Source organism: Pygocentrus nattereri, chromosome 15, assembly GCF_015220715.1.
Source record: "Pygocentrus nattereri isolate fPygNat1 chromosome 15, fPygNat1.pri, whole genome shotgun sequence".
NCBI lineage: Eukaryota > Metazoa > Chordata > Actinopteri > Characiformes > Serrasalmidae > Pygocentrus > Pygocentrus nattereri.
Window position 1 is genome coordinate 19,043,856 of NC_051225.1, and position 14,618 is coordinate 19,058,473.

The 14,618-nt window shown below is 39.4% G+C and overlaps 1 protein-coding gene across 1 annotated transcript in view; it reads right to left on the reverse strand.

The window, feature by feature from the left end:
- LOC108439437 (spermatogenesis-associated protein 16) overlaps positions 1 to 14,618 on the reverse strand; it is a 77,526-nt gene that overhangs the window by 36,336 nt on the left and 26,572 nt on the right. The window contains exon 3 of the mRNA XM_037545438.1: positions 11,303 to 11,392. Coding sequence (XP_037401335.1) covers positions 11,303 to 11,392 — 90 coding nt within the window. The remainder of the gene's footprint in view (positions 1 to 11,302; positions 11,393 to 14,618) is intronic.

Below are 14,618 nucleotides of genomic sequence, written 5' to 3' on the forward strand. Positions count from 1 at the left end.
GGACTGGACCACCTGGAGTGTTTATAAATGCAAATAAGTCCATTCGTTTCCAAATGATCAATATTTGTCTTAAATCTTTCACTTTGCTGTTTGGTTAGCTACTATGTGAGATTGTTGTATATAGTTAAACCAACTCAGAAATATCTTTAAATTGTGAATGTAGATATATAAGTCCACTTGTTTATCACTACAGTGACAGTATTTCTACTTTTCAGTAAGAACAAAGTTCAGTAATCTTTCCACCCCTGGAATTCATACTTGTCTAGCAATCTTTACAATAAACTGCCGAGCTGACAGTCATCCCGTAATCTTTCCCACTACAGTAATAGAGGCTGAAACACACATAAAATGACTACAACCTAGCCTTTAGCATGGCAATAACATGTTCTGTGAAGAAACATATGAAAAAAGATCCATCCATCCATCCATCCATCCACCTGGTGCCATGTGCACTTATGGACATCCTTGTGTTCAAACATGGTGTTCGTGATGGACAAACTGTGGTTTGCACAGAAGTCCAAAAACTGAACACCACTCGGGTTCAGATCAGAGAGGCCATTCCTCCCAATCACACCCCTCCAGGTCTTACTGTCATTGCCCACGTGAGCGTTGAAGTCCCCCAGTAGGACAATAGAGTCTCCAGGAGGAGCACTTTCAAGCACCCTTCCCAAGGACTCTAAGAAGGCTGGGTACTCTGAACTGCTGTTCGGTGCATAAGCACAGACAGCGGTCTGGACCCGTTACCCAACCCGAAGGCGTAGGGAAGCTACTCTCTCATCCACCGGAGAAAACCCCAACATACAGGCACCGAGTCGAGGGGCTATGAGAGCCCACACCTGCCCGCCGCCTCTCACCATGGGCAACTCCAGAAAAGAATAAATTCCAGCCCCTATCAAGGAGATTGGACCCAGAGCCCAAGCTATGTGTTGAGGTGAGCCAGACTATATCTAGCCGGTATCTCTCAACCTTGTGCACCACCTCAGGCTCCTTCCATGCCAGTGAGGTAATGTTCCAAGTTCCAAAAGCCAGTTTCAGCAACCGAGGATCAGAACGCCAAGACCCACGCCTTCGGACACTGCCCGATCCACAAAGCACCAAACCCCTACTACTGCCCCTCCCATTGGTGGTGGGTCGATAGGAGAGGGGACTCATGTAACTCCTTCGGGCTGGTCCCGGCCGTGCACCATGAGTAAATGCCCGGCCACCAGACACTCGCTGGCAAGCCCCTCCCCCAGGCCTGGCTCCAGGGTGGGGCCCCGGTAACCCTGTTCCAGGCAGGGTACACAAGTCCTGTTTTCGTCTTTTCATAGGGGTTATTATGGATCACACTTTGTCTGACCTGTCACCTAGGTGGCCCATATGGATGGCCCATAACAACGAGCCCCTCGCTCCGCATTCCCGGAACACTCCCCAAAGGATCCCTCTATGGACACCGGTCGAATGCCTTCTCCAAATCCACAAAACACATGTAAACTGGTTGGGTGAACTCCCACGCACCCTCCAGGACCCTGGTGAGGATAAAAAGCTGTTCAATGACCAGGGCGAAACCTGCATTGTTCCTCTTGTAGTTGAGATTTGACTATTGGTTGGACTCTCTCCTCCAGTACCCCTGCATAGACCTTACCAGGTAGGCTGAGAAGTATGATGTCAAAATTATTCTTTTTTCCTTCAACCATAGCCTGAAAATGCCACACAAAAACCATAGAAAAATGCAATTTTAAGCTTGTATAATACTCTATACCTATACATATGGTAAAATAATGAAATATAATGGGCTAAAGGACTGAACATTCTGCTCACTATTGAACATTGTCACATTTTCTTGTATTGGAAAATAAAAATGATTGCCTAGATCCCCTGTTGAGCTATTAAGCATTGTTCTCTTTTGCCAATTCATTTGGGTACAAACCAAAAATGACTATTTGCTGAGCTTATACTGTGGATGAGGTACACTCACTAAAACAGTGTTTTATTTCAGGCTACAGTAAAGCTCAGCATGCCCTTGGCTCCCCTGCCTTCAGCAGACAACTCAATCTGTGGCTAGCGTTGTCTAGTGCCAGCTGCACGCTGCGTGGAGACCACTTGAAGATAATCTCCATAATTAGTCCAGATTTGATCCTCCAACTTGGTAGGGATGGCTGACCAAGACAGCCACTTCACACCCGATTACTCAATGCTCGCTGATTGCTTGGTAGCTTGGTGAAGCCATCAACTTTGTTAGATAAATGGAGCTTTGAGTGGCATTGTGAATGAACCAGAATGGCTACCCTCCCACACCCCCCGAGAGGACAGGCTTGTTTTTGTAATAAGCAACCTGCCTAATGACCCTGATGGGTCCTGTGGACATGGCTGAGGGAGGTATCGTGCAGTCGCTTAACATCAAGTCTCTTCAGAGATCCATCAGCAAGCTTGGCAGTGAGCAAATGGACAGCTTGGGTCTCATCTATCTCTGAAGAACAATGCAGTGCCATTACGATGCGTTTGAGTGCTCAGCAACATTGGGAGGCCTTGTTTGACTTGCCTGATTAATCCTTGATGAGGATACGCAAGTGTCCTGCTGAGGTGAACTGTGCAATCCTCGCGGGTGTAAATGCCAATTAAATGTTTACAAATAATTAAGCATGGTACCTACTTGTTCCATCAGGGAATGAAATGTTGTCAGTAAACATGACATTTACTCCGTGGGAGGCAGCAAACCTGGTTAAGTGCCGGCTATGAGTGCTGATTAAGGAGTATGTTACGCAGTGCCTTTCTTTTGGGGTGAAGCTACTTCTGCTTGATCCATCACTTGGTAACAGCTGTCACTCACTGCTGTATATGTGCTTGAGTCCAATATCTATAGTATGATGCAGTTGACTGTCAATTAATGGCAGGCTTATGGAAACAGTGCCAAGAGTCTGTCATATTTCTCTTTTCCTGTTCTCTTGCCCAACCATCAAATTAAACGCTAATTGCATTTGTCTCTTAGTGTGGCATGGTGCTGAGCTGAACAGAGAGCCAGTGAATGAGATTGGGTGCTTGCCTCTCAGCAGTGAGTGTATGTGTGTGTGTTGTAGTGTATATGCAGCACTTATCTTCCTCTCCCACAGAACAGGTCTGAAACGCCCTTTTAATGCTATTTAAAATCCTGTCATGCCACCCGTGCACTACACTAGAGCTGAACTATAAAAAGTGCTTGCCAATAATGTAAATTGACCACTTAATCCCTTTTCCCACAGTGCATGAGGTAACAGGGGTGATAACAGTCAATAATTCTATTTCGCCACAATTTCCTCTCCATTGAATGATGAGCCTGGGTACATGTGTGCCAGATTGCAGCTCTTGTTAAAAATGGTAAAGAGGAAAAGATCGCTAAGCTGCCGTGTTTTAGCCAGCGTCTGAAACCCCCTCCACGCACTAACTTCCTCGGTGCCTCTCCATGCACAGCTTATGCATAAATCACTTCAACGTCCACTCGCTCTTGCAGTCAATATGACCAAGTTCAATCCAGTGTGCAGGCTGGGAGTGGAGTTAATTTCAAAGTTCTTGTTATTTCTCTCGCACTGGCCACATGGGGGTGTTGAACAATAAATTATATCTCAGAGGAATGCAAAAGAAAAAGAACCGGATGGGAAAAATGGAACAGCTAATGTGAACTGGAGAAAGATTTTAGAGCAGGGCACATCAGGCTGAGATAGTAACGAATCTGACGGCACAGGCCTTTTGTGACCACCACAGCAAAAAATTGTGCCATTAGGAATGGCATGTAGGGACCAATGAGTGTGACAGACTATTATACCCTCAAAAAAACAGAGGTGTTTGTTCTGTGTGCAAGTGTGTATATGTTTGTGTACCAGTAGCCCAAAGCTGACAAGGGCATGGCCTTTGTGACTGGCCACTCCATGCTGTTGCCCCAAACTTGTAGCTTTGGTTTCACGTCTCTGTGTGATCCGACAGCTTCCTTGCTGCGACTCAGGGCTTGCGAAAGGCCACATTCCCGTTCACAGTGCTAACATATGCAGAGAAATGATGCCTATGAATAACACAGTGTTCTCTAATTCACACAGTGTGGGAAAAAAAGGAGATTGGCATTGGGTACTCTGCATTGTTTTCTTCTCATGTCAGCATTTTGCACATTCTTGGCTGCACACTGCAAGTTTTGGCACACAGCTCGCTCATTTTTCTCACAAAAAAAAAAAAAAAAAAAACTCTACAAAGGTTTAAGCTCTGCAAATCAGATGCTTGCATAATGAAGATCTTACATTTTATAGAAAAAAACTGTAGCCCCAAGATGCTCACTCTCAGTGGAACAGCACTCTTCATAAACAAGCTTTAATATCATCAATATTCATCTTTTGCCTACACCAGTCAGCAACATCCAAATGTTTAGAAGTGACCCATCGAAGTCTCACCCACAAAGGTGTTCTCGCTTAGCAATGGTCACCGCCTTTAATATTGTCTGTTTCTTCTGCCAAAAAGTAGCATCCCTTTTCATTACAGATGGCAGAGTAAAGTGGTTTTATATGAACATTCACTGTTTTACAGTGTTTCTCTCCCTTTCTCAAGAAATTATAATAAAAAAAGATCAAATAATTTTCTCACTCCTAAAAGACACAAGACAAACTACAATCAAATGTATTTCCAGTGGCTTCCTTTAAGCCAATTGTAAATTTTAGTTCCAATAATATTAAAGGCCCTTTTGATACTATTTTATTTCCTTCATTTAGTTGTGTACGTGAGACTTAAAATTTCAAAAAGCACTTTTTAGGTAGCACCTTAATGACCAAGGGCACCTACATACTGGACATCTCAAAGATGGAGTGATAGATGCATACAAATCTTGATCATCTAGAAGATGTATACATGGCTGGAGAGGGAAATAAAACATTTGAACCAGAAAAATTTGTCAGAAACTGCATACAAAGATAGACTGTGCTAGGCTGCCACATGTCACACAGAATCTCTGTATTTTGGCAATCTGGCATCCAGCCTCTCCTTCATCTTGAATTTTCATCCATCTTCTGTTCGTACCCGCCCATCCATATTTCTATTGGAATCCATTGCAACAAAAGTTAAAATGGACTGAAGTTTTTAGATGCTTGATAACATCTTTTCTCTGAATACCAGAATGTTTCTAGCCCAACAGAGGTAATATAGCATCCTAACTGATATACACTAGGGGGCTGCGTTTCTGTTGCTGTTAAACCTAATGCTGTATAAAACATAATACATTTTTTGCCCATGTTCTGTTATGCTTGTCCAACCAGGCAACAGTTACTATGAAGAGTATAGAACATGGTTAGGCCAGTTAGTGAGGAGCTCCCAGGTGCAGCACTGTTGCAAGCATTGCAAGCTGTAATGATGTAGACAAAAGCCCCAATTAAAATGCCACAGTCAAGGCCAGTATGCACCGGTGTTTTGGCGGGGAAAAGTCATTGAAATAAGTGCAACTGTAACAGGCTTGTTCTGCCTAATTCTCAGCTTCAATCTTTCACTCCTGCAGCTGTACTCAAGACTGATGATTCTGTCAGCCAACTCTATATGACAGTCCACTATGGCACACGCCTGCCTTAATTGCCAAAATGGACTCATTTAGTTGTCTAAAGCGGTACTCCACACAACTGTTTTCAGAGTGCCGAACAAGGCCAACGTGGCTAACAAATGAGCTGTCACAGCTGCTATACATTCTTACTCAGTCTTTTAAGGTGGCACCCTATAATGCATGTCTTGCTGGATGTGCCTATTGTAAGGAAACGTACTTCGTGTCAAAAGCACAGCACTGAGCTCAACCAGGGAAAGGTCTCGGTCTACAGAAGGAAAAATGCTAATGCTCTTCACTGCAGTAGACATAGTGATTCCAAGTTGAAAACCTTACATAATTCATATCAGAATGATCTGAACATGACTGGCATGTTCTATCTATACTACATATCCAGTTGTGGTTTAAGCACAAAAACATTTCTGTAGCTCTTTTTTGGTTGTCTAGGTATAAATGCTTTCTTTTGCTGTTAATGTATTCAATTCTGTCAAGCTGTAACAGTTTAATTTCTACCACAGTTACATTTGCAGACAGAGAAAGACAGAATGACAGAATGGAGCATGAGTTTGATATTTTTAATTAATATGACTGAATATAATAACTCTGTTATCAGATTAACTCTGTGGACACTCTGTGTTAAATGTTGTGGCTCTGTGTTGAGCTGCCAGCGAGCAATGACAGGTGAAATGGGAGGAATGAGTACAGCCTGCTGCAAAATGAATTCACACTTCTCTACAAAGATGTGTTGAGATGATGGACTGCACAATTGTAGCTCTCAATATAATGTTCTGTATTTCATACATTTCCATCTAAATACATTCCATTACTGAAGAAATGCTACGGAAAGATTCCAAATCAGGCATTTTACGATTAGTATGAAAATGGAAAAATGGATCTGCCCTAGGCAGATCTGCAGTGGCTTTGACCTGCATTCAGTTTTAGTTAAAAAAAATATATTAACACATCTTTAATAAAACTCGTTATTTAACGTTAATTAATATGATACTGAGTAACCCAGTATGTTTTGAGAACTAATTAATCTTTCATAATAATAAATATTACTGTGAACACAAGTGTTCATTATCTTTTTCTGCTGTAGATTCATGGTGACCTATATGCTAATAGTGCTCCCTGCTGGAGAAACTTCAGACTGCACATGATTTCCAAAGCCATGTCCATGTGCTTTCCACTTTTTTTTTAAAAGAAAAAAAAGGTGTTTTCCATATTACAGCAGCTTTTTCATGTTTCCACTATGCACTGGGGCAGTGCTTTTCTGTACAGAAAATATTGCATACAGGCAGTAAACAAGGATCATAGGAACTCTCTCTTCAGGTTAGAGTTAACTTTAGCTGCTCTATGCTAACTGAAGTTACAAAGCATGTTGGCATTCGTTTACGATTCCATTCATGTCAGGGAAATTAAGGGGAATCTATGTCAAAAGCTAGCATTACCATACATAATAGAGAATTAACACAGGCGGTTTCTTAACAAACCTTCGTTCGGGTGTGTGTGTGTGTGTGTGTGTGTGTGTGTGTGTGTGTGTGTGTGTGAAACTGACTACTGTTGCGCTAGCAAACTTGAACATGAACCAGTTTCCCAGTATATTTTCCAAGCTGTTTAATGGTAAATGAATCCTTTCTAATGTTCTCTCAGTTTTCTATTATCACCTTTTAGACATCGCCTTTGGGTTACATGTCTATCATTGGTGATATCCAATTACATCACCATATCACCCAGTCCTAATCTGCACCAAGTAAGTGTTTTCATAGAACTGTACATCCAATCCATGAACAATTTTGGAACTTTCGTTTTCAAGACTGTAGGGTCAGATCTTAAGTACACTGGAGGAATTTTCTGGTCATGCAGAATCCATGAGCATTGAAAGAGGTGACAAGGTCAGAAACCAACCCCTCATAGGGTGAAAATTTTTGTTTTTAACAGGAAATTCTGCTGTACTCAGACTGAAATATAGGGTACTATACAGAGAGTACTAAATAGAACCACTTAGTTCTAATAGAACAATTGAGTTTGACAACTATGCAAATAAAATCTTATCCAAATATTGTAGTTTTCTCGTTATTTTAACTTGTTAAAAATCTGTCAATTACCATGCAAAAAGTAAAAGGTTAATGTGTAGGAAATTTTCCAGACATGTTCTTTTGATGCATCACATATAATGTAAACAGAGGCCACTTTGCCCATCATTTGTGCTTGGACCCCAGTGACCGCTATTTCCAATGTAATTTGTAGAGGGCTCTCAATCTCTCATAGTGACAGAAAGGAAATTTATTTCGGAAAAAAATAAATGGATGCTAGTTGTTCTGGCTGCTTACAGTTCTAATTTCCACAAAAATAATTTATTTTTGCCCTTTCTAATAAATCGGAATATGCACAAATAAATGTCTTTTTTTCACATTTCAGTAACAGTATCTTAGTTCTGATTGGCCAATAAAAATGAATAATATATATATGTGGGTTGACTAAATTACTGTGAACTGCTGAGATGCTGTGTTTGAGGGAGAATATCTAATAATCTGATGGCAGTAAGTCCCCCACATACCTTACAAACAAGTAAGAAATTTTGGCCAAGACTTTGGTAATAAGTATACATGCATGCATTCAGAACTAATATCACATTTCAGCACAGTGCTAGAGGCTGTTCATATTACATATTGATTAATATGTGATTTGATACTTGATATTACAATATAATAACCTATCAAACTAGCTTTAGCAACAGTGCTAACCTGTTGAATTATAGGTAACAATGTGTTTGCACTGCAACGTTAATTCTGCTTAGTTTCTGAAATTAAAAGTTTACACATATTTACAAATGAGTACCAAAGAAAGACAGAAAAAAAGTAGGAAGACTTTTTTGAGGCAGCATAGAAATATTAAGCCAATAATAAAATTCTGAGGTTTTCTTGCCAGAAAACAATGTACTGTATTATAATTGTGCTTAATTAATCATTAAACAAAGCACATTCTAGGCTTTCCATTTCACCTCAAACTGCAGGCTGATGCTTTTAGCTGTTAGAATTTTCCCATTTTTGTTCTGGTCAGGGGCTAGGGGGCATTTTCCAGGGTTTAGAGGTCACAGTTTTAGAAATAATTCCTGTAGTAACCACTTTAGTGGCCCCACAAAGGTCGGCCCATTAATTTAATTTCCAATTGAAATCAATTGTCCCAGCTCATATAAAAAATAATATTGCTTCAACTAATAATTTCCCTTTTTGAGCTCATTATCTTGATGTCACTCATTCTTCACTGCCTAGAATGTTATGGGATATAGGATATATGTGAGTCTACGCTGCATACAAAGTTATTAACTGTACTATTTTAAATCCCTCAAATGAAAAGTGAAGCAGCTAGGTCACGATTTCATCCCTACTGTCAGAACTCTGCACCACATAAGCCAGGACTAAGTGTTCTTGGCCCACAGGCCTGCAACTGCACTATATTTGCCCCTTTGGCAAATGCAAATATTTATAGCAAGATATTCTGTGCTGAACCAAATCAGAGATGTTTTTTTTTTGCTGTACTATATATGATGTTTGTACAGTTACATTCATAGCTCACTGAGAAAGGCATTAGTTTGGAATGTGTATGTAGTCAGACTTGTATTGCCTAATTCCACAGTAAAATCTTCTTGAATTTAGTTATTATTCAATATCTAATGACAGAAGGAACTTCCCACACCCCCACACTTTCAGTGAAGATGAATGAAACACAGCTAGCAAGCTGTCCTAGTAGCCCTGTTTTTTATAACAATTCTTTTTATTTTTTCTGGCTCTGGGATTTTCTAACATTTGTGAAACTAAAATAGGGACTGACCTTAAATACATAGTGTTTGACTTTAAAAAGATAAGTCTGTAACACTTTCTATCAATGTTACCTTTTTATAAGCATCTATAAATGCATACATAATGTTATAATGCATTCATAAGGCATTATAAACATGGCTATAAATATTTATCAAAATGCATTACACTGTAGCCATGCTTATTATGAATTGTTAGCATAATGCATTATATTTGCCCACTCTAAGTAAAGTGAGGCATACTGTACTAAACACTCCTCCAGTGGTAAGTGTGAGGCTTCAAGTTAAAGTATTTACTGAAGAATTTACTGAAACACTAAAATATACACAATCAGTGCCATCAGTGTTTTACCCAATGTGGGAAAGTCAATGTACACCACTGTTAGCCTGGCACTAACTTAACACTGCATATCCAATAGAATGCTAGCAGAAATTAGCATTACTGTAGTGTAGTGATGATACAGAGTGAAGGGTTCTAGCGCTTGACATTAGAACCAGTGAGGGAACAAATGACAATGAGAACACTCTACTATCTCGCCTCTCCCTCTCCAAGCCTTCACTCCACAGTTACTTCAAGCTCAGTGTGATGTCAGAGAGGGTTCAGGGGAGGGGCTGATTTCTTTGGCATTGACAGTATAACATTTTATTAAAACTATTTATGATGCATTATATTAACAATACATAATGTATAATAAACATGGTTATAAAATGTAATTCGGTGTAATTAAATGCTATGAATATTTACAACCACATTTATAATGCTGTATCAATGCATTATAACATGTTATAAATGTGTTTATAGATGCTTACAAACATGACATTCACAATAATGTTTAGAAAATGATATCTCCAATCTTTACCAAAAGGGGCAAAAAATCACATGAATATGAATAAAATAAATATAAAACTGAATGTGGAGCCTTGGGGTTTGCATTTAGATTCATCGTTGAAGAATATTTTTGTGTGATTGCACTGACTAAGTTTGAATCATTGCTAGTGAATTTGAAATTTAGTTCAGACCTGAAATGGCTGGGAAGCATATGCTTGGGGGATATGACTGGCTTCAGGCTTTGATGGAAGAGCTCAGTTCTTTGAAATACATTATCGTGCATTCTTTCTTGCCAGCCAACGTCCCTCAATCCCCTAATCTAGTATGATTGCAGCCCACAACAGAAGTAACATCCACACATAACTGCCATCACCTACTGCAGAGCACTGGAATTAAAGGAAGTATAGTCAGAGGAGGCCGGTGTGATGTACCAAGTACATCTTCCAAATGCGCTTCTGCAATGTTCCAGCAAAACAGCCCTTTCCCCACCGGGATAGTAATACTAAATTTGTAGGCAGAGAGGCAGAGTTGATCTATTTCTGCCTGCAGAAATTCAAACGGGAAATGGGGGTGTGAGCAAAAGAGACACAGAGAGTGAAGCAGAGACAGAAAGAGAATGAGGCCCTATAGTAACCTGATGCCTGTCCTAATCTACTCCAGCTGGGTTACCACGGCTCAATAATGATAAAACAAAATATGACACACACAACATAAATGGTACTCTGGTGTTTGATGCAGCTGATGGCTTTAAACGATTTAATCTTCCATTCAGTAACGAATGGTACCTGTCGCGAGGTGCTGGAGGTGTGCACATACACAGCTGAAAATCAAATCATTAGAATGCAAATGGCACCTAAACAGTACTTTTAGTGCTTGAAGTATCTTGACTTTGGCAGCAGCAGGAATGAATATAATTCTAACATAATTGTTTTGTCTCCCTATTCCACTGAACTGTTAGTATTTATTTATTAGCATGAACATATTTTTTCCCAAAATACCCTGACAGGACACAGACAAATCTGACAACCCACTGAGTGGACATGTGTTCTTGGGATGTTGCTAATTTACTGGAAGCTTTTTCTTTCCTTTGTCACTGGGAGGGAGAAATCCCCCTTATCTTAATGCTAATTCTTACCTTGCTGCCCTACAGGGGTTGCTGAGCAATCGATATGCCATAGCCTGCTGAAGATGGCTCCGGAAATGAGTTGGGTTATTGAAGATGCTCCTGTGAATTAAGAGGGATACTTAACAACATTTCCAAGAATCGGCTTGAATCACACCTAAAATTATTATTCCATTATATCAATCGGATTGATAAAAGGGAAATGAAGAAAAGCATTATGTTTGATGCTTTCACACACAAAACCTGTAAAATTGATGGGTGAACATTTCTGGCAAACAATTGTTCACACATTGTCAATACCACTACCTCCTTCTTTAACTCTTTTGCTTGAGTTACTACAGACTTCTACAGTTGATGTCTGGCTCACTGGTGCTGAATGCACAATGCTATTTATGTTTGGTGCATTTTTGCGATAATATGTGGACACTTTTGTCAATTATAGACCAATTGTCAAATGTAGATTTCCTGCTTCATACGCAGTGCATACAAGCAAACAGAATGCAATCAACTTGCCCTCTCCTTAAGAAGTTTGCAATTAGCTGACACACTTTGCATCTAGCATGCAAACATCTTACCTATTAAGCTGCTAATATTAATGGAATACACATACAGCTAAAATTCCAGGTAGAATAAAAAAGACACTGAGCCTGGATTTTGATTCTGAATGAACTTGTAGGCTGTAGACATTACATCCACCAGCCTGTGTCAAAGCTTCAGTTTCAACTAATGAGTGCCTTTATTCCTGTCACTGAAGCAAACCAATGATTTATCCGATGAATGTTAATGGTCCACATAACGCCTCAAAGACCAGACTGGCATAAAGAGAGACCTTGCGTGTCTGCTTGTCTGTAAAGGAAGCAGATTCCATACTCTAATTTATGTATTCAGAAATAACCTTATAATATGTGCCCACTGCATGCAGTGTGAATACCTCTGTCAATTGAATAATTATGAATCTAAAATACTTTAGGTTCTCTTGTGTATATTCTATTTAAAAGCAAGCATCTTGAATTAATTACTGTGAAATGTGATAGCCTAAGGTAAAGCTAAATTATTTCTAATTAATTTTTTTCCTAATTAAACCACTGATGCCCTCCCAATTTAATATTTTTTAAGCTATCCTATTTAAACCACACTTCTAAATATGGAGAATAATGAGATTAAAACACTGTATATTGGCTGCTCTATATATCAGTGAAAGAATTTTGGCATTAATTTGGCAATATTAATACTTTTAAGACTGGTTTCCCAGAGATGGACTAAGTCTACTCTTGGACTAAACTGCGACTCCAATGGCGAGTCACAATTAGAAATTCTTTTTTAGTCTAGGCTTAATGTCCAGATGCAAATAAGCCTAAATTCATTAAGTACACATATTTACAAGTAGTCCTTACTTACCTTCCTAACTGGTAAGCTCTAAATGCCTACCAATTTTTTTCAATTCAATTTGTGTAAAATAGAAACCAGCTCAACTTTTAACACTCCTCTAGTGTAGTTCTTTCTGCTATCCCAAAATCCCTTGCACATTTATTTGCTGCACCCAAAAAAATATATGCAAAATTTTGGATAACGAATTGTCAGCAAAAATGCCGGCTTTGGCCATCCAGACTCATAGAGATATACCATTCTCAAAGGCCTAGTATGCAAGTATGCAGCTTTTCAACATATTTAGTTCATGTAAGCAACAGAAAGGTGGTCTTCAGTGAAATCTTTTTGAAGCCTGCTGAGGACGGAATGGCTCAGAAGGTGGACTCCGCAAAAAGAGTAATACCAAGTACAAGCCTCTCAGAGGACAGAGTAAGACACTGACCAAATGATATGCACATATGCATAGCCAGATAAAAAGCTTGTGGTAAACATAAATAGCAGGCATGTGAAACTCAAAGACTCAACACTACAACAAGTTGTGCTGATCATCTGTACACCAGTCAGAAAACATTTTCCAGCGAGAAGCATAAATGAATGTGAACCGTTGGCTCGCAATCCATCAGCAGCTCGATCATGAAAATGATCCAGGTGTGAGTACAACAGTTGGCACTGTGACGGAGCTGCCCCCGCCACAATGTACATATGTGTAAAAACTTTCTAGGTAATGGGGACATTTCATACTTTCAAACAGAGACACAAGTTGTTTTTAAATAGCATTTATTAATTGAGTGGTTATGCTGGGGAACAAGAGCAAACCTGCAGAGAAAAGAGAAACAAAACTTAATGGTGAATATGAATGTTTTATTATTTGTAAATTTTGATTGATTTAGTGATATAATTAAACATATAAACTGTAACATTTTTTAAACACTTGGGGAAGGCAACAAGTACTTACCTATGAATAGACTCCAGAGGAAGGTAGCCATGTTTTCAGCCAGGGAGGAAAACGGGACCCTTTGTCTGCTGTGATTTTATAGTGACCCCCCCCCCCGCGCAAAACCGTAAGTGACGTCATAGCTCTTCCTGTTTAGCTCTATAAAAGCCCTAGAGGGAGCAGAATTGAAGCCTAAAAACCTCTAAAATTGTGATTGAATAACGGACTATTCATATTAAGCTGTATATATTTGTAAATATTTTCTGTTTTGGCATTGGATAAATTGCAATTTTTTTGTTTCGTTTGGTTTCTTCACTGGGATTTAATAAACACCGATTTTTGCACCCCAACCTGGAACGTACCCACGTGTCTTTTCCGTCGGACCATCACAGGCACCACAGCTTGGACATGGAAGTAATGCCTTTTTATTTCTTCAGAAAACAAAAGGAGATTACAAATTGGGCAAACTGGGCAATGTGTGTTTGCTGCATGTGCTGGAAATGTTATCATCGCCGCACTTGATGTCTCTCAACACATCAGGACTGAACTGTCACATTTCTGGAACTAGGCACTTCTGTGCTTTGACTGACTTTCAGAACTCAATCTTTTAAATTTAACCAGGATTTCTTCTAATTGTTTTATAAGCTGAAACACACATTCATTCTTACTCGATGACGGTTCATAAAAATTTAAGTGATAAAGTAAAACATACTTTAATACATACATTAATTAGTCAAGTAATTACTATGATTTAATTCTACTAAAAGGTATATGGGAAAATGATCTCCAATACTGCAGTGAGAGTACATTAAGTGAGAGAAATTATCTTCTACCTGTGATTACAAGGTACAATTAAGCATTTATATATTATACATACAGCAGGTCCAGTTGACCTCAATTGTGGATCAAGATTGCAAGAGAAAAATATCTAAATGACTGAAAGAGGTTCTACTTTTGAGGCATGTATTGCAGCAGCTTGAGTCATAAAGACTGCTCAACTGGCAAGTGTTGAAATATGAACAGCCA